This window comes from Astyanax mexicanus, chromosome 3 (genome assembly GCF_023375975.1).
Source record: "Astyanax mexicanus isolate ESR-SI-001 chromosome 3, AstMex3_surface, whole genome shotgun sequence".
NCBI lineage: Eukaryota > Metazoa > Chordata > Actinopteri > Characiformes > Acestrorhamphidae > Astyanax > Astyanax mexicanus.
In genome coordinates this window covers 49352267-49373907 of record NC_064410.1, presented here as the reverse complement: position 1 = coordinate 49373907, position 21641 = coordinate 49352267, and the positions used below count along the sequence as shown (strand labels likewise).

Sequence of the window (21641 nt, the reverse complement as noted above, 5' to 3'; positions counted from 1 at the left end):
TTGTTGTCCAAGCATGTCCAAAAATGAAGGTCTACCATTCCAAAACCTTAATGTTAGCCTTTGTTGCTGCAGACGCTACCACTTCCACCACCACCATGCTTAACAGCTAGTACAGGGGGTTGTGGAATTTAGTGTCTCACCATTATCCCTATAAACACCACTGTCTGCCTAATTTTTTCCATAGCAATATTTCTAGTCATGTTTAGCTGATGTTTTGAGGTTATGCTGAGGTAGACTACCTACTTTATGCTTCTATCAACATTGTACAATCCTCCAGTCTCAGCAAACTGGTAAACCAGCTATCACCAGAAGAGAATATCCACCAACTCATGCCAAACAGAGGTTGCAGCGCTCAAGGTTCAATGGTTAAACCTTTGCACATCCAAACATACATCTGATCAATGTGGCCGAACATCTTTATATTTATCTTCTTTTAGGGTGACAGGTTTAGCCTATCGGAACCAAATGACTATTTTCTTTCTGTAACAACATATGTTTTAATTGTTATCTTTAAATATGCAGTTATTTGAAAATCTACAAAAATTCTTCTCAGATCTGCACTGAGATTTTTGGATTTTCCTAGTGTACTCTGTGTGTTTCACTGTCAAAAATCATTTTTGTAAGGCTACAGAAAAGCTACCAGTTGTAGTCAATCAAGATCACTAGCAGGATGTTAAGAGAACTTGGTCTTGGTGTGTTAAAGGCCTTGTGTAACTCTCAGCACCACTGAACTAATAGTTCTTCATTGTTCATTTCAGAACCACCATGGTCACCTTAAAGGTCAGAGGCGATATGTTTGTACATATGAATATTCATGAGCAAGAGCCAAAAATCCTCTTTCTTCAGCGATCACTAATAGCAGTACTATATAGAAACACCGGAGCACTTTTTTTCATTCATTCATACTAGAGACCACAACTAAACATTTAAAATAAATTAAGAAAAAAAAATGATGGAATAAGACCTTTAAAAAAATAACTTGTACTTGTTATATGTTGTGCACTTATTCTTCCCCAGAAAAAAAACAGTAATAAGAATCATTTAAAGCCCACTGTTTGGCTTTGTATTTATGTCTATGATGAGTTTATGTAAACTTTTATAATTATGTAAAAATTTAAATAGATGTTAGCATATATAGCATAGATCATATCATATACAGCTAACATGTTGTATTAATGGCATGAAGCACATGCTGTAATTGTAAAATGGGTATTATATTAATTTATAATGACAATAACTGTTCTGCTCTAGCATAGCTCTATTAGTGATCGCATCGAGCAGAGCATATTTAATATCAGTGTTCTGAAATTTCACTGCCTCATCCTACAGGCATGAAACAGCTCCAAGACCATTAACAGCAGTGAACAACAGCAGTGCCTAAAAAAACAAACACTCTCTGTTAGAGTAGAGCAGTAATGGTCAGTAGCCTGCCTGAGTCAGGTGCGGGAGCAGTGTTAAGCAGTGTGGAGGGAGGTGTTAACTCAGCTGTGCTGATAAATGGAGGTAATGGTGGGAAGAGCAGTATATTGACCTTCTGCACCACGTTCTCTTTCTGCATCTGGCTCTGTCTCAGCTTCTTCAGCAGCACCAGCCTGGCCTCCTCCAGCCTCAGCTCCTCACGCAGCGCTTTGATCATCTGCTGCCTCTCCTCACCTGTCTTCCCCTGCAGAGAACAACACACACACACAAGCTTAAGATACATCAGTCATAGAAATGCAGACAGATGACGACAAACACACAAACACACACACAGCCTGACTCAGTGCAGGTGACCAATTCAAGTATGATTTATTCTTTAAAGAAAAAAATAAAGAAAGAGAAAATAAAAACATCTGCTGCTTGGAAACAAATAGTTTGGTGACACCTTGTCTTTGTGTCTTTTTTTTTTTAATCTGATACCTTCTACTAATTATTTCTCACCAACTCAGCCCAAGATTTTTTTGGGTGTTTTTAAGTCACAACAGTATTATTTTCATCAGCTTATGGTGGCATTTGTTGCCTTAAGGTTGGTCAATTTGGCTTGGGACTGCATGGTAGCTGGTTCAATCCCCAGGACTGGCTTTTATGAACTGAGTTGCCCTTGACAAAAACACCAACCCTCTACTGCCTCGAGGTCACTGAAGTGTCTGCCCACCACTCTGGACTCTTATTGGCACAGACAAGATAAACATGGAGGTAGAGTTCTGATACACTACTGTACAGTGAAAGTTTACTTCATTGTAGTTAGTTAAATTTTCTTTTCTTTTTTTTTTTTACAAACATTCCTTGGGTCTCCAAAGTATTAACTCTCAGATTCACATTACGCCAAAAAGTGAAAAGATTACCAAAACATTATAAAAAAATAAAAATAAAAAAAATGGAGAGACAGTGATGATAGATGTTCACAGTGAAGATATACTTGCTTGGGGCAGCATGCCAAAACCAGGTATTGAACCACAACCTTTTCACCAATAGCCCAGTACTCAAACTGCCATTGAGTCACCATTGACTCCAATATTAAAAATAAAATAATTATGAACGCTATACACCACCAGGTACACAGATTGTGATCATTTTTGACCATAGGTTAAAAATGTGTATTAAAATTATGGGGCCCAGTGGTTACAGTGCTGGATCATTGATCAGTGGTTTGTGGCATAACTGCAATCCCTCTAGCATGACTGACCCTGTGTGCTGACTCTACGTGATTCTCATTGTACTGCATAAGTGTAAAGCTAGTAAAGTACTTAATTCTAATTTTGGCTTTTAAATGGTTTTAGCTACTTGGTTCATAACATGATAACATGTACAGGGAGTGGAATTATTACTCTATTAAAAATTAATGAAAGAGTTATTTGAGTAATACCACAGCAGAACCACTTTTGGATTAATAAAGAATAATAAAAAAAAACTAGATTGTGAACTCCAACAGCCTCCTCCCCATGCGGCAAAAGCCTGCCAACTGCACCAAGCTGATCCAATTCCTCATTGATTGACATGTAAACTTTACGAAAAAGGTCTTCCAGGCCCCGAGAACTGGCTGAGGAACTGCGCTCAGTAGCGTGGCATTAAGAGTACAAGCTGGAGACACTGTGATTGACTCTCTAATCACAATAATGTGCCAGTGCTGCGTGGCTTATGGAATGACTCACATGGCTATAGGCCTAATAAAGGAGACTAAAGGCCTGACAATGAGAGCAGAGCGGTGCAGTGGGCTGACAGGAGCAGACACAGTCTATTAGTGTTAGTGAGTGAGGGGCTGTGGAGCAGAGGCACTCTGCTGCAGGAGTTCAGGAATGCCTCTGCAGGAAACGGAAAGCGGGATGTACCTTAAACATCTCCAGGTTGGGGCGGTGGTGCCGCTCTTCTGGGTGCGGGGTGCTGCGTGGGCTTGACGCCTCGTTATCTGACAGGATGATCACGTCTGGAGATGGAGTGCGTCTCTCTCGATCAACATCGCTGTGGGGAGAGTGGCAAAAGGTTTAGGTTAGGGTGGTTTTAGGAGTAAAAAATAAAGCAAAAATAATTTAATGCAAGATACAAGTGACACGGTCACTGATAACTACTGAAATATTTTAATAGTTTGTATATATTATGTAAATTTCTCGAACCTCAAACTGGCAGTTGTTCTTTACACTGCATCTGAATTTCATGATAATTGGGCCAACAGAAATGCTCTAAATCACTTCTGCATTTTGTTTTACATTGACTTATTTAAAAGTAAAGAAGGCTTTTTATTCTTTGGTCAAGTTGCAGTTTTTGAGGTACAAGGTTTCTTCTTAATTGTGTGTATATACAAACTATTAGAAGTATTAGGAAACCAGCTAAATTCTTGTTAAACCAAGGGTATTAAACTCTGAAGTCTCTACTGTCCAGGGGAGGCTTTCCACTAGATAGTGAAAAGTTGCTATGAGGATTTGATTTTATGTAGTTGCAAGATTGTTAGTGAGGTCAGGATGTCCACAGGTCCACAAAGTATTAGATGGAGAACCATCATTTCAGAGAACACAGTTTTACTGCTCCACAGCTTAATGCTGTAGACCAGGGGTGTCCAAACTTTTTTTTGTTGGGGGCCAGAAGGAGAAATATATTTGAAGTCTGTAATAAAACAAATAATGAAATATACCACTTTAAATAATACATTTACCTGATTACTTTCATTTACACACCATTTTACTTGACTTACTATCTTTATCTATCTTTGACAAGTGTTGTGTAAACTAAGATTTTTAATATTCTTAATATTAAACTCCTTAATTACGGCAAATTTTAGACTCTTTTGCCCAGTTTTTCTGCGCTAGAAATGCGCACTCTCTCCGCTTTTAGACTATTTGGCCTGTTTTTTTACGCTAGAAATGCACACCCTCTCCGCTTATAGACTCTTTGGCCCGTTTTTCTGCGCTAGAAATGCGCACCCTCTCCGCTTTTAGACTCTTTGGCCCGTTTCTGACACCTAGCGTTCAAACTTTGAATCTCACATTATAAAAACCTGCTTAACAGCGGGCCAACTTTTATTCTATTTCTAAAATACCTCGCGGGCCGCTCCAAAAAAGGAAACGGGCCGCAAATGGCCCGCGGGCCGTAGTTTGGACAACCCTGCTGTAAAAGGTTTGGGTTAGCTTTATGGCTAACAACTTATGCCAACTAGCTAAACAAAGGGATTTGTGCATAATCAAATTCACAATGATAGTATAGACATAATACTTCAGTGTCACATTAATTGCATGGCAGAAGTGTCAATAATTAACACTGATACTTAACTACAAACAGGTATGTGGTAATAAAACTCTCATTTGTACATCATGTATCAAGCTAACTGAAAATATCTGTGTGTTGTGGAAACATGAGTCATATGAACATTGCTATGAATAAGTGCCGGGAATTTTTCTACCTTAGAAAGACAAAAGTTCAGAGAAAGGTCAAGGTCCTTTCAGAAACTTGAAGTGGCCTTTAACAATGGTCGTCCACAAAAGGTTTTTCCTTACGTCGGTTATGACATTGGTAAATAGGTAAATTGGTTAGTCTAAATTGCCCTAAATTGTTTGTGTATGTGTAGATATGTACATGAATGGGTGTATGAGTGCATGCACAGATTTGGAGCAGGTGGGTGTTTTTTTCTGGTTGAGAGTATACTGCGCTCGATTGTCTGCCGCTTCTCCTAAAGCATGTGTGCGTGTTTGTGTGTGTTAAGTTCTGAATGTGAGTGTGGTTGTGTAGAGGGTTAATTGTAAAGTGTCCTTGGGTTCCCTGAAAGGAGTCATATAAAAGAAAAAACAACTTACTGACATTACAATAAAGAAAAACACAGGATCTGCTTATATAAGCATAAACCTGATGAATTAACAGTAAATGTAAACCAGCAATAGCTATTTGAGCACATTTAGAATAGTTAAATATAATGGTAATATAGTATTCAAAAACAAAAATACATTTATTTAATCATATTGAAAGTGAAATTACACCATAAAAGTAACGTTAATAGGTTATGTTTTATTTATGTAGCTTGCTAAATCCAAGTGTGGGTATCAGGTCAGCTACTACCCACTACAGTAACCCATGACTTCAGATCTGAAAACACCACATGCAAAAAAAATGGCAGAAAGCTGCTCAGTGAGCAACTGGTAAATTAAGTGCCTAAAAAGTTAAACTGAAGGTGTTTTAGTCCCTGGCATCATGAGAACTTCACACAAAAAGCTAACGTGTTTTCTACTGGTCAGAACCAAATCAACATGACACTCAAATAGCCTCTTCCCACACACGGCAGCACCAGCTCACAACAGGACTCTTCTTCCTTCACGGCTATTTATTTAGTACTTCCTACAGGAATCTTGACTCACATACTTGAACGCTTTAGCACATACTGGCATTTCAGTAATATTATAACTACTAAGTACCAGCATACACATACTGCTATAATAGCATGTAATTAACAAATGTGACAGAGAATTTGCACATTAGAAGCTCCCGGGCTCTCTGAGCTTTGGTCCCATCATCAGGAGCCATTAGTGGCCAGGAGACCCAGAAAGCACCACTGGTCTAGCCCTCTCCTGATGCAGAGTCACTGGATAGGCAATGTGCTCAGAGGAAAGAGCAGAGATCCAGCACTGATACATTAACAAACAGATTCCTGTACTAGCATCACATAAGAAGTGATGTGGAGAGAAAGCCCCATCTACCCATCCAGAGAGAGGAAGGTCAATTGTGCTTTCTCTGACTCCGGCTGCTGATGGCAAACAGCATGATCCAGGATTCGAACCAGCAAACGTTGAATTAATAGTGGCAGCACCACAGTCAGCTGGACCACTTGGAACAATATAATTGGTGGTTTCATCTGTCCAGTAATTCAAAACTCAAATTTACACTCGAGCACTTTCTTTCACTCACCTCCTCTTTGCGCTCATATCTACAGGTTCGTCCATCATGTTCTCTTTGCCGTTCTTGCTGGGCCCTCCGTGGCTTACCACCCTCATGCTGCCATTCAGCTTCTCCTCGTAGGCAGAGGCCCCCATAAGTCCCTGGCTGCCTCCCGGGCCTTTGCCCTCGGCCATGGCCGCTGCCATAGCAGCGCCTTCTAGGGCAGCCAAGTCTTTCCGCTTGAGCAGGGCCAGCATCTTCAGCCTCTCCATGGCCTCATGACCCTCCATCTTCAGACGCTTGGCCAGAGCCTCCTCCCTCTCGTCCGCTGTCTCCAAACCCCGCTTGAGCAGGTTCAACCGCAACGCCTCCTCAGACATCCGCTCCATCCTGCACAATTGTAAGAAAGAAAAAAAGAGAGAAAAGATACATTACTAGGGATGTCCCAGTCATTTTTTCCTTCTTTGCAGTTTGTTTCAAATGTGGGAGAAAATTATCAGACTGTTCTTCAAGAAACATGGAAAACATTACAGAACAGTGCAAATTATTATTTATGATTTAAGGAAAGAGAAATGGCACAAGCCTAAACTGAACACTTGTGATCTCCAATCCATCAGACAGAACTAAATTAAGAAGTCAAGAAGTCATTCAACAATAGCTGATAGAACCACATGGACAACAGATTACTTAACGAAACCACGTCCAGAAGTAGAGCTGCAACTAATGATTACTTTGGTAGTCGACTAATCTTATTATTATTTTTTTAGATTAGTTAACTATTATTTCTGCCATTTCCCCCATCCCTAAAAATGATAAAAACAGCTGAACATGATATTTAAATGGAATTTAAATGTTTAGATGCTTTTTAAATGTGGAAAATGTTGTTGTAATATGCTGTGTTTGAGTACTTTTGGAGACACAGACTAAATTGAGTGTAACCTGTGTGAGTGAGCTATTTACCCATCTTCCATTGCACTTATATCCCCAGCACTTTGTGTAATACGGTACTGTGACAAATCAAGGATTAGTAGGACACTGAAATTTGAAGTTGACAAATTGAATTAAATCGACATTGCCGATTATATAAACAAATCGTTGCAGCCCCATCCAGAGGTGGTGTCAATTTCTCTAGCTAGGCTCAAAGGTAGCTGAAATGGTTCTTGGTTAGTAGTTGTATAATTGCATACTCGTTAGGTGCAGCTCTAATAGGCAACACTGTTACAGTATCTTATACACTGATTGTCTCCAAAGCTGATCATTCACATCACACCAGTACACCCCAACAAACCATCTCAGATTCTACTCAGAAGATGAAGCCATTTTTGAGTGCGGACGATCAACTTGCTATCGATTCAGTTTTTCCAACCCCTGCTCGAGCCTCATGCAAATCAGTCAATTATTTTCAGGCTTTCCCTGACTAAGTGCCGTGACTGAGAGGACTGCGAGCACGAGCGCGAGAGAGTGTTAGTGGGTGAGTGAGTGAGAGAGAGCATGTTGTCATGACTCCTTCTCACACGCCCACACGCAGCCGGTCTCTGGCTGGGGCAGTGGACGCCACTGTTGGAGAAGCAGACCATTTCCAGACCTAATTGTTTAATTACATGATCGTTACATTCAAATCATCGTAGTTTTCATGCTCTGACATGAGTGGGATGGGTGAGCGAAAGAGCCACACTCCCGGAGTCTCTGCCACTCTCTCTCTTTCTCTCTTTCACCATCATCTGCCTCTTCCAGAGCGTGTCCCCAGCTGGAGTGATATCGAGCTGCAGCCCCACAGACCGAGGACGGGAAGCCCCCCGGCAGCACGGAAGCAGATGCAAATTTCTCCTTCAATAAAGGTTAACAAGTTAGACTCAGGATTCATCTGTCCAAAGCACACTGTTCCGTGAGGCCTGATCTTTGTCTAGGTGTTCTCTGGAAAACTTTAGTCTTGCCCTGATGTTTTCTTGACAGAATCAGTTTCCTCTCTGCTCACCTCCCATGAAAATCAAACTCGTACAGATAGTAGGTGCTGTACTTTGACATGAACTGACTGTGGCGAGGGCTACCTGAAGGTGGGTTCCCGGGTGACTTTTTAAGATGTTTAAAGGTTTCTATATATATTGTGTGTTCTGCCCTTGAGTTGAACTTGCTAGGACAGAATAAACTGGTATTGTTGACAGTTGTTTTAAATGTTCTCCACTTGTCAATCATTTTGCAGACAGTGGAATGGCTGATTTCCAATTTCTAATCCTGAGATCTCTCTGCCTCAAAGATCTCTCTGCCTCTACCTGTCTAACCATGGTTTAATTACCTGCAGCTGATTACCAATAAAATGCAGGGGTGAGCTAACTTTCCTTTTCACAAGAAAACAGCATTTCTGTTAAATGGATAATAACGTTTTACAAATTATTTTAAAATAAATTTATTGTAGTTTCACTTATCAAGTTATAGTACCTCCATATTTTAATATAGTTCAAATTAAGACCAGATGTCCATATGTTCAATAAAGTTCAAAACATAAAGGGTTTTCATAGGGAGTCTTTATTTTTTCACGCCTGTATATTACATCTGTTTTTTCAATTTAAAGTTGTCATTTAAATGGTGTCCCTAGATACTAGATACTAACTACCATCAAAGCAGGAGGCACATTCTCAAATGCCACTTAAACTTTTTTGTGCAAACTACAAACCTTATGTTTGTCATGGTATCTGCGATAATGCAGAAAAAAACAGCAAAATCCAATTTCTCAATATTGTTCAAACAAAGATCAAATGTCTATATGTTTACAGTTGCTCTAAACAAAAGGTTTTTGTGGACTTGTCAAATTGTATATAACTAGTTCATATACATCTTTTAATTAGTTTAGCTAGCTATCCAACTTAAACTAAAGCCGAAACTTCTTCTATTCAACAGCTTTATCAGCAGCACGGCGGGACAGAGCCGCCAGCCTTTCACCAGTAAACTCCTTCCACACTCCCAGCTCAGACGCTTCTGAGGAAGGGGTGACCTTCAAGCTTCCAGAGAGGGATCATATTCCTAGGTTCTAATTACTGTGATTGAGAATTCAACTCTTATCCGAGGAATCTAATTACATGTGTCTTTGTTCTCTGGTGAATGAAGGCTTTGCCACCGAATGAATGCCCAAGGTCTTTGCAAAGAGGGTAAAAGTTGAAAAGCATCCCTATTTTTCCTCCGGGGAACGTGGAGGTTTGAAGCTTCGGTGAAACATAAAGGCAACCTATTATTTATTATTTAAAATACAACTGTCAAAATATGATTAAAAAGAAGAGGGGGGATATTTGTGCTGTTATAAACCTTTCTTTCAACTTTCAGCAAGGAATTGTAAGAGTTATTACCTGATACACAACACTAACTGGAGGACTGGAACTCTACACCAGCTAAGCAGAACTGGTAAGTTGTATTAAACAGGAAAATACTGGTAGATAGAACTGGTCAAGTCATGATTATGGTCCAGCAGATGTGACAAATGACTGGGTAACAGCAGAAATGGTAAAAAATGCTGGTAGTGCAGAGACCACAGATAAATAAGGAATGGTAAATCATATCATTAAAGCAGAACTGGTACACCATACTGGTAGAGCAGAGCTGGTTAAATTGTACAGGTAGAACATCAGTTAGAGCAGAGCTCTAAATCACACTGGTATAAATCATAACTAGTAAATTGTGCTTGTAGTGCACAACAAGTAAATCATAGTGGTATGTTACCACCAGTAAATTATACCAATACACAAGAACTTTTAAAATCACAGCAGCAAAGCAAAGTTGGTGAATCACACAAACTGGTCATTTACCCTGGCATATCATAACCAGTAAACCATTTCAGCACACCAGAACAGATAAGTCATAAATCATAACCAGTAAATCAATTCAGTCAAGCACAGCTAGAAAAGATCAATAGCTCAGAACTGGTACATCATATCCATTAAATCATACTGGTAAAGCAGAACTGGTAGGTCATACTGGCAGACCAACAACAGTCCATTATAGTATATGAAATAGTAAATTACACTTACAGACCAGAAGCAGTTAATCATACTGGAAGATCAACCAATAAATTATATTTATAGACCAACTGGTAAATTAAACTGGTAGAGGAGAGCTGGTCCATCCCACCAGAAGCCCAGAGCTTTAGAATTGGTCATATGTGACTGATTCAAGAGATGCATCCTCCTCTGGAATCCACTCACTGGACTGTCTCTTGCATGAGGTCAACAAGTTGCTTCACTAGACTAATCCAGAATGCATGATCATGAAGTGGAATGCAGACGCAGGACTGCAGCTGCACGTCTGCGGAAGCACCACTCTTCTCCACTGCTGCATTCTCGCAGTCGGCCATTAACCCCACCTCTGGACAGAGAAGAAAAAAAAACCCAAAACAATGCACCTCACCAGCTACTGATTGAGCTACTCAGACCGTGTGTGTGTGTGTGTGGTTCATATGAACACTGACATGCGTACACACATAGTAGCGATGTAAATGATCATGTGTGTGTATGCTCGTCTCTCTGAGTTAGACACGCATGGTCGAGCCCTTCATGGCCAGAGGGAAGAGAGAGACTCTTCCTCCTCCCTTTCTCTCCAACACACACACACACACACACACACACACGAAAAGGGGGAGTGTCTCGGCGTCAGAGTGTGTGCGGACACTCTGCAGGCTATTGTTTGTGGTGGAACCTCTTTATCTGTCTGATGCATTTGTATGCTGGTCATTGCAGCTAGCCCCTGTATAAGACAGAGCATTAATATCAGGTGCAACCTGGCATTAATGCCTCCAGAGCATGCACGTGCGGGCGCACACACACTTGTTAAAAGAAAAATCTGAACACCCCCTGGAAACCTTTATCTTATCTTAAACATTTAAATATATCGACATATGATCTTCATGAGAACAGTATTGAGAGATGTATATAACTAAACTAATATAAATATTTTACATAAAACCAAAATATACACAAAACCAAAGATATGTCTTTTAAAAATGGTTTCTAAACGTAATTAATAGAAATGCTAAAACATTGTAACATATTGTTACAATACTCCAACATATTGTATATATATTTTTTTATTTGAGATGCATTATTGATACAAATATTAATATTTTTATTAAAATCACATGCTCTCTAAACTCCCCATCCCTGGGTTCACACTGACCCTGTATTTAAAAAAAATAAAATCATATATAACAAAATAGAGCAAAAACAGCGACTATAGGCATATCTGCCATCTTTAGAAACACACTTCTCGGGATATAAATGGAGTATGGTAGCAATAAAAAGTTCACAGAGCAGAAGCTGCAGACCCCTGCTCTCCTTACCTGTGATTGGTCCCAAGAAATTGGTCGGTAAACCAGTGTAGCATGTCGCTTCATATTTCATTTGTATAAAGTTGAGAAAATCTAAACTGTGTTTGTAGTTGGTCACGTGTCGCGGCTACAAAATAAATAAATAGGGCAAAATATTGGTTCTCAAATTCTGTGAAACTGACACCAATAAATCCATAATTCCTGGTATTTGCTTATGCTTTGTGATTCCCACCCCTAGCCATACGAGCTGGTATTTCCCACTTTGGTTGAAATAAACCTTGTCCACCAGTCTCTAATATTGACTGGGAGAAAGTTCTTCCCACTCCTCCATGCAGAACACTTTCAGCTGTGTGACAATACAGGAACCCTTATGTGAGCCCAAATTAAGGGAGGTTTTAGTGGCAGGACAGAAAATAACCTTCTAAATATTTGGGGGTGATGTCTTTGTTCATACTAAATTTGAAAGTTACAAGTTCCAATTGCGCAGTGTTTCTAAAGAAATGGCCAAATGGCTAAAATAAAAACAGTTTAAAGGATCCAAAGATGGAAAGAAAAAAAAGTGTCCATAGTCAAATAATCAGTGCACTGAAACTCTTTGATTACTCCTGTGATGCCGCTAAAACTTCATGTGATGCATTACTATGTGTTACTTTGCACATGGCACATCCATTTGAGAGCATGAACTGTTCAGGCTAATGTCAGATACTCTGTTCTGAACGCACGGACAATTCAAGCCAGTAGCTTTACCACCCACCCTTTGTTCTGTACACCGGGTCAAGTAATATTTAATGCCTGCACTTTAAATATTGGAAAACACCATCAGTCCTTCATTTAAGTCTATTACGGAACCTAATTCTTATTTAATTAATGTGAGGTTGTCCTAACCTTTTCCACATGAAAATGACATTACTGTTCAGTTATATTTAACAATGATTTTCTATAAAATACATTTCTTTGGATTTATGTGTTCAGTTATATTACCTCACTCCTATATCTCACTCCTGTTCAAACATGTTTAAATAAGTTAAAATACGCAATAGCTTTTCATGTGTTGTACTATAAAAGAAGAAATTAAAGTGAGCGAGTACAGTGTGTACATAAAAAGTATGTACACACTGTGTGTATCTTGCAGTCGTACAGATGAAAAACACTCACAAAAGCTTCCTGTCAGAACCTGAGCAACTGCAGGCTGACTAATCTCCTCATGGTGGGGAAAAAATCAAGTAAAGAAGTGAGTTTATAATCTCAGGCTTCACTGCTATCACTCACTTTGAAGTAAGGTGGCGTTCAGACACTGCCGGAGCAGCACTTTGCCTGTGACTGATTGTACTCGCGAGAGAGGAAGTTTGTAATGTAAGACAAAAGGTGTGTAGCTGCAATCTCCAGCTCACGTGACGCCTGAGCTCCATCAGCGCTTATTGCTGAGCTGCATTAACAGGCAGACAGCAATGCTCCCCAACGTGACCATTACAATGAAATCACACGAGAGAGAGAGAGAGAGAGAGAGAGAGAGAGACAGAAAGAAAGAGGGAGAGAGAGAAAATGAATCTGAGGCTAATCTATGATAAATGAAGGTGTAGGTGAGGGTAGAATGGGTGCACTGCACCAAGCCCAATGTGAGACCTCAGGAGAAAGCAGTTATCTCGCGTACACACACACACACACACACACATACACACGCACACACACAAAGAGACCAAAATGCTTTTTGGGGGTGGATGGAGGAGGGGCATTCCAGGGTATCTAATATTAGTCCCGGCTGTATAAAGCATATGAGCTGTTTTCTTCCTCCCCTCTATAAGACATGACTAATCAGCAAGTACAGCATGGAGTTGTGCAGCCACTGTGACCTTGTTCAGCACAGAGAGATATATTAACAAAGCAGGCTCAGAGAGTGTGTGCCTCCATTTGTGTGTGTGTGTGTGTGTGTGTGTGTGTGTGCGCGTGCATGCGTGCGTGTACTATAATCTGTAATCAGTGAGTAATGCCGCTTGACTGGGTATCTGACACCTCCACATATTACTGCATACTGTACACCACATATTAGTGCTTACAGTAATACCATCCACACCGCACAGACCGCATTAGAAACTTTATATCATTTATTTATTTTTTTTATACAATCAGAGCCACAAAAGCTCATCTCAGGGGAATCGAATTACGCAGGACAAAGAGCTGGGTCATGTACAATATTGGTTGTTTGTTTTTGCTACAATATGCTTTTCTGAGTACAACTTTTTTGAGCATTGTTGGCCCTTTAAGAACCCTGGTAAACTGTGCTCCATTACAAAGAGCAGAATTAGTCTACTCATTGGGCATGTTCATATTACCAGACTGAAGCGAGTCAAATCAGATTTTCTGCCCTAATGTGACACAAATCGGATTTTTTCAGGGTTGCATAGACGTGTGAAATACGATTTTTTGAAATCTGATTTTAGGCACTTTCATACCTACACTGGATACACATTAGATTTGTGTGAAACATTAATGTGAACAGTTTGTTCAGATTAACTGCTTAAAAAAGGGTGTCATATAATTTCAACAATTTTAACTACTAAATTCTAACTACAGACTATACAGACTGCTGCTGATTTAAATCTTAATCCTCTCAACAAACTTTGTATATTGTGCATGCACACTGCACCTTCCAATACTTTACACTAAAGCTGTAACTAATATTAATAATCAGAGCAAAGGGTGGCTATTTTGAATATAAAACATGTTTTCAGTTATTTCACCTACTTAACTCCACGTGTTTTGATGCCTTCAGTGGGAATCAACAATGTAAATAGTCATGAATAAAGAAAACGCATTCAATGAGAAGATGTGTCCAAACTTTTGGCCTGTACTGTATATCAATGTTTAGTTTTCCTAGGCCCATTTTTAGCATTTTAGCAAAACAAAAAAAATGATCTTAAATCATTAAATTCCACATTAAAAGTGGTAGCTCAATCAAAAGTTCCAAAACAAGCTGTAGCTTTAGTTAATCTAACACTAGCGACTAGTTCTATTTGTTCCTCACTAAATATTAGAGTAGTTCTCACTAAATGCTGGAGTAGTTAAACAAGATGCGTTTCATTTTTACTGAGTTACATTTTAAGCCTTTTTCAAGGTATTTTCTGACTCTGATGTAGCATGGAAATGGTTAAGAATCACAGTTAAATGTATGTTTACATTACCTACACTGTTATTAAATAAAGAAGTTGATGCAATTTTTCACGTAAACAATAATATGTTTAGCAATGGTAGGTTGTGTGTTTAGTACAAAGACAGTTTCTAATGCTGAAAATCTCCCTTTATCTCATTAATCAATTAATAAAAAAAAATCAGTAGATTAATAAATTATCAAAATAACTGTTAGTTGCAGCCCTATTTAAAATAATGCTTTTATTTGCACAACCTTATCATATCCACTACCATTGTTGAATTAACATTGACAGCTGTGGTTGAAAGTGTGATATGCTGGCTGTATTGGGCTTTCATTGATAATTGTTTGAACAACTTTTGTTTCGGGGACAGAATGACTGTAAAGAATGAATGTGTCTTTGAGCAAGTTTCATAGAACCCCACAAACTACCCACAATAACTTTAAAGAAGTGCAGTCTGCCTGGTGCTTAATGGCCCGGAATAGTCTTGCCAGTGGTCCAGGGCGACGGACACTTCCAGACTTCTAGTGAACAGAAGCCCCTGCTCCAATACCAACACTTTTGGACTAAAGTTAGCAGCTGAGCACATGGACAAAGACAATCTCTTCTGAAAGAGTATGATGAGAGCATGGTGGTGGTAGCACCAAGCTCTAGAACTTAGAGGTGTATATTGTACTTGTCCTGCCTAAGAAAGAGCAACATACTAAAAAAAATACTGTAAGTAAATGTTAAAACATTCCCAGATTTTCAGAAGTTCTAAAAGTAGATAAAGAGAACCCAGTTAAACAAATGAGACAAAAATATTATACTTATATTTATTCATTAAAGAAAAAGATCCATGGAAAAAGTATGTGAACCAGCACGTCTGGTCTTCAACCAGCCAAAACGGGCACATGTCACCCCGCTGCTCATTGAGCTCCATTGGCTACCAGTTGATGCTCGCATCAAATTCAAAGCGCTTACAATCGCCTACAAGGTGATGACAGAACAGCTCCTTCCTACCTGCACTCACTCCTGAAGGCTTACGCTACCTCCCGGCCGCTGCACTCCTCCAATGAATGTCGCCTCGCTTTGCCAAACATTCACACAAAGCAATCCAGACTGTTCTCATACAGAGTTCCCCAATGGTGGAACAAACTACCTTCCACTACCAGATCAGGAGAATCTCTCGCTATCTTTAAGAGACTCCTGAAGACAGAGCTCTTCAAAGAGCACTTACTCTCTTAACACCTCTAACACACTAACTACTCTAATCTCATTTCCTTCTTCCCCTCCTTCACTCCTCTATCCTATTATTCCCCTTTGACCTCCTTTTATCCCTATCCAAAGTTGTTTTTACCTTGAAACTTATTTTACATTGTACTTGACTATTGTAAGTCGCTTTGGACAAAAGCATCTGCCAAATGTAATGTAATGTAATGTAATGTAATGAACCTCTAGGTATTAGCAGTCCAGACCACTGTTACCCTCACCCAGGAGTGGACAACCAACAATACATCACTCCAAGAGCAAAGTGTGTAATAGTCAGTGAGGTCACATAGGACCCAGGATAACTATAAAAGCAACTGAAGGCCTTGCTCACATTGGCTAATGCTAATAAGTCCACCATCAGGAGGAGACTATCCATGAACTGAATCTCAGGAGAAGGTGGGTAACGCAGCACGACAAGGATCCTAAGCACTCAAGTCTACCAATGAATGGTTCAATGAAAAATAAAGTTAATGTTTTGGAATGGCCATTTCAAAGTCCTGACCTTAATCCAATCCAAATGTAGTGGAAACACCTGAAACGAGCAGTTAACGCGAGAAAACCTAGCAACATCCCAGAGTCGAAGCTGTTCTATATGGAGGATAGGGCTAAAAATATTATAAAATATATTTATTTATTTGTTGTGGAAAATTATGTAATATATATTTGTGCCACTCAAAAATGTGTAATATTAGATCAATTTCCACAATAAATAAGGATTAATAAAAGTATAATTTGTTTAATGGGTTCTCTTTATCTAATTTTAGGACTGAAATATTTCAAACACCACTGTACGCTACAAACCCCAACCCCCCACTCACTACTAGATTGCACTTTAATTCTACCTCCACATTCTGACCTGCAGGAGTGTTTAATGGGTATTTTGTACATAGCACATTCTGTTCTGTCAGTGCACCTATTGTCCTCGTCTTGTATATTGTTCTCTGCACTAACTGCCATCCAGATTCTTACATTGTAATAAAACCAACTGTAGTCTGGGGAATATCTATGTAAAACTGAATGATAAGTACATCCTTTTTTAATTAGTTTAAATTCTAAAACAATTTGTATCACCTTTTACTTTGTTATTTTGTTGCCTTGTCTCTCCTGTGTTTGAGCACAGGTTTATTTTTGTCCTTCCATAGAATATGGCAATTTAGAACCTCTAACCAGTTATTATTATTTAGTTTTTTTTTTTTATTAGTATAAATTCTCTCCCCGGTGTGTGTGGGGTCATGTACAGCTCCCTTAAAAACGCACTCACATCAAGTCAAACCCTGTCTGTGACATAGACGCAACATGTTGAACTCAAACTCAAAGTCATTCATTAAAATAAAAATGTATTGTTCAAAGACTAAAAATATCAATTGTGATTAGGGGTGCGAATCTCTCAGTGTCTGGTGATTCGATTCGATTCCGATTTTTGGGGTCACGATTCGATTCAGAAACGATTTCAGATGGCCTATAAATTTTGCTTAAATGATGTGAGAAGATAAAAAGATGAAAGGACAATTTAAACAAATAGAACATTTATTTAAAACAATAAACTTAGGTTCCTTATTGTATTAAATCTTTTTGCAACATACTCTACCGCGGAGCTCATCTACTGTCGCGCTGTGCTTTTTAACTGTACTGCGGAGCTCACGTACTGTCACGCTGAGGTCTTTAACTGTACCGCGGAGCTCATCTACTGTCGCGCTGAGGTCTTTAACTGTACCGCGGAGTTCACCTACTGTCGCGCGGAGCTCATACTGTCCTGCAGAGCTTTTTAACAGTTAAAGAGATCCGCCGGACAGTAGCTGAGCTCCGCAGGACAGTAGCTGAGCTCCGCAGGACAGTAGCTGAGCTCCGCAAGACAGTTAAAGAGCTCCGCAAGACAGTTAAAGAGCTCCGCAAGACAGTTAAAGAGTTCCGCAGGACAGTTAAAGAGCTCCGCAGGACAGTTAAAGAGTTCCGCGGTACAGTTAAAAAGCTCCACGGTACAGTTAAAAAGCTCCGTGCGACAGTAGCTTTACCCAAAAAAAAAATGATTTTTTTGAAAATGAGAATCGATTCTGAATCGTTCAATGTTAGAATCGCGATTCGAGCTCAAATCGATTTTTTCCTGCACCACTAATTGTGATATTTAATGTCCCATCATCCAGCATCCACATCAACCTATAGAAAGAAGTATAAAACCTACAGAAACCAGTCATCAAACTCTACTGATCAACCTCCCTTCCCCCGCCACCTGCAGAATACAGCCTGTACTGCTGTACTGTAACCAGAACCAATCAGCCGCCATGTTCATCAAATCCCCTCGCCGCTGTACTGCACCATGAACCCAATTAAACCCCAGGGAGCCACGTCTGACTGGTCTTAAAATGCCATATTGTACAGCAATCCCCAATTATAAATTAAACACAGCCATAATTGGCCCCTTGATCGCTTAATCATCTCTCGATTATCTCATTATTGCTCGTTCTATCATTTTATCAGTCACTTTCATCCCCACATATCTCCACACTGATGCTGGTAATCTCTCGCCTGCCGTGCTGTTGCAGCGGAACATCTACGCGATCTACATCAGTTTTATTAGCGTGGTCACAAGGAGAAAACTGGGACTGTTCCCAGGGAACTCTTTGAGAGAACAGCAGGACATATGGTGGGGCTGTCCTGCATTTAGGAAGGTTTAAATTTTGATTTAATGTCCGAGAGGGGGAAAGGTTTATATAAAAAAAAAAAAAAGAAAGATTAGGTATGTAATGCTGTGCCATGCCATCACTCAATACCACCCACCTCGCATGAGAGTGAGAGTGAGAGAGAGAGAAAGAAAGAATGCACACGCACACAACCGACAATGGCACCAACCAGCCAATCAGAAAGGCGTTGTAGTGCACGTCAGTATGAACCCCCCCCTCACACTCACACACACGCACTCCCCTGTCCCCCTTTACATAATATAATGACTGTTTCAGTTCAGTCAGCTGCTACAAAAACCAGACTCTTTCTCCCCGACCCAGTCCGCCCCCTCCGCCCTGCATCTCAGCGCACACACCCCAAACCCACCCACCCCCCCACCCCCTACCCAAACCTGCACACGCGCAATCCACCACACACCACACACTCACAGCTCCGGGCACTCTGCCAGCCAACGCAGCAGCAGCTCAGGGAGATGAAAAGAAAGAGAACGAGAAAGACAAAAAGACGAGGATAGAGGAACAAAGACGGAGATTGAGGAGGTGAGACATATCGTCACAATTACGATGGGGTCCGTAGACACCTAAAAAACCCACCTGGTACCCCCAACATAATATTAAAAAAGTCCAATTCAGTACCTCCACCCTAAACACCCCAACCCCCCCCCCCCCCTTTAAAAAACCTCACCATATTACACCAGCAAATTTACTGCTTCTGAATGGTCTTGTCAGTGGTGTTCTGGGGTAGGGAACACTTCTAGACTTACAGAAAGAAACTATGGTTTCACGGCCTGTGCCAACATAAGGCTCCCTTTTGTATCCTTAACCCCCACCCTCGCCATTCAGCTACAGCCGTGCCACACACCACAAAGCCAAAAAAAAAACTAGCCCCTCCCTCCTTCTACACCCCTCCCCCATTTTCCAAAAAAAGTATTTCTTCTTTTTTTCTCCTCTTCCCTTTCCTCGCCGTGCTGTAAAAATAAACACACACGCTTGCTTTCTGGGGGCCCCTTCAAGGTACTGCCGACTGCTGGCTATTTTTTCCCCAATCAATGCATTTATAATGCAAGAGACCCAGATAAAAATGTGTGCGTGTGTATGGGGGGAGGTGGGGGGGGGGGTGGACAGAGGATAAAGAGTGAGAAGGGGGAAGAGAAAACAGAAAGAAAGAAAAAGACGGCAGTGCAGTGTGCTCTCATGACACGCTACCCTGTCATAATGCCAACCCTTAATTCCCTCTTCGCCCATCCCCCCACCAGTATACCGGTTTCTTTATGCACACGCCACTGCTGTCTGTCGATCAGTTCTCTGCACGCACCAAAATGTCCTCTTGCCTCTGCCCTCCCTCGCTCTCGTTCACCGAACGCCATCACATCCTGACGACCTCTCTAAACCCAAACACATGCCAATACACACACACACACACACACACACACACTAACACACACATACATACATACACACACACACACACACACACGTACACAAACACACAATCAAAGAGCTCAGTTTGACACTAGACATAACAGATTCGGAAAGGTTTGTAAAAACAGGCCGAAAGCCAGACGATGGGGTGTAATAATAATAAGGCCATTTGCGACCGCATGGTGGAATCCACAGCTCATTTCACGCATGATCTGCATCATGACAATTCATTTGGCTGACGCAACTCCCTCCCTGCCCCACCTCCAAAACCAGTGCTCATGGCATTACATCCCTCACCCACAGCAGAGCAGGAGCAGTGCCGTCTTTAAAGCCGACCCACTTCCCATCATCACGCTGATATTCCAAAATCTTGATTCCTTCACGCAAGACTACTAGAGCATCTTCTTAATTTTCCGATTTTGCAGCGGGATTCATCCCAGGGCACGCTGCTTATCATGAACATGCAGGGGTGCTTGGCCCCAGCCGTTCCCCCGACTGCTCCCTCTCGCATCCTATCCCGGCCGGTCCTGGCCCATCTCCCAAATCTGCCTGCGCTCATCCAGCTCGTCTGATCAGCCACCCGCTCCATTGGCTAGATTAAGCCTTCCCCATTTGCTACATCTGACGCCGAGCGTGAGCACACACAGATCCTCAAAATGGCTGCTGTACCACTGCCAAGGTGTGTGCTTAGACTAATGTAAATAAATAAATAAAAATAAACACACAAAAAAAAAATATATATATATATATACACACACTTAAGCACTACGCCACCCGCCAGCAAGTGACGGGCCAGTTGCTTTAAGCGTTCCTCTCGTAAATCTTCCCCGTGAACGGGCACAGTAGTCGCACAATAGTTTTCGTGACCTTAAATGTAAGGAGGGTGATTTATGGCGAACGGCAGCCTTTGAGGCAGTAACCCAGTTTGAAGCTAGAAAGAGCAGGCTGGCTACGGGGTCATGCAGGGTAAGCTCTACCAGTGCTATGGAAGGCAAGTCGACGGCTGGCCTTTCTGCGCGAGTCTTACACTCACTATTCTCTCTTTTCCTTCTGGGGAGGTGTACAGGCTGATGTGTAGCGAGGATGTCCAGAATTAGAGCAGAGGCTAACCGAGTTTCAAGTAGGCCGGGAGGAATTCAATGGGAAAGATTCCACCCAACTCGGACTCTTTACTCCACCTGTCAAACACAGGCAGGTCTGTGAACCTATTCTGAAAACGTACCTCTGGTGTTGGAGGATAACTGGACAGAGAAACTGGAGTGAAAAATAGGAAGACCTCGACCATTATAAGCCTAGGATTTGACATTGTACCCACAGCTACAGGGGATAGGTTTACACAGTTATTCATTCCTACATTCATCTCCTCATCATCTTCATCCTGGTCAGGTTGCAGTGAATCTGGAGTCTACCCAGAATCATTGGGTATAAAGCAGGAAATACCCCCCGGACAGGGTGCCAGTACTTTGCAAAGAACCACAGAGCAGACAAGACAGCTTGTTCCTA

General features: G+C 40.9%; 1 protein-coding gene across 1 annotated transcript in view; it reads right to left on the bottom strand.

Moving 5' to 3' along the window:
* gatad2b (GATA zinc finger domain containing 2B) overlaps positions 1-21641 on the bottom strand; it is a 57691-nt gene that overhangs the window by 11483 nt on the left and 24567 nt on the right. The window contains exons 2-4 of the mRNA XM_007259838.4: positions 6364-6723; positions 3309-3438; positions 1532-1663 (exon numbers count right to left, since the gene is read on the bottom strand). Of these exons, the coding sequence (XP_007259900.2) occupies positions 1532-1663; positions 3309-3438; positions 6364-6722 (621 nt within the window). The 5' untranslated portion in view covers position 6723. The remainder of the gene's footprint in view (positions 1-1531; positions 1664-3308; positions 3439-6363; positions 6724-21641) is intronic.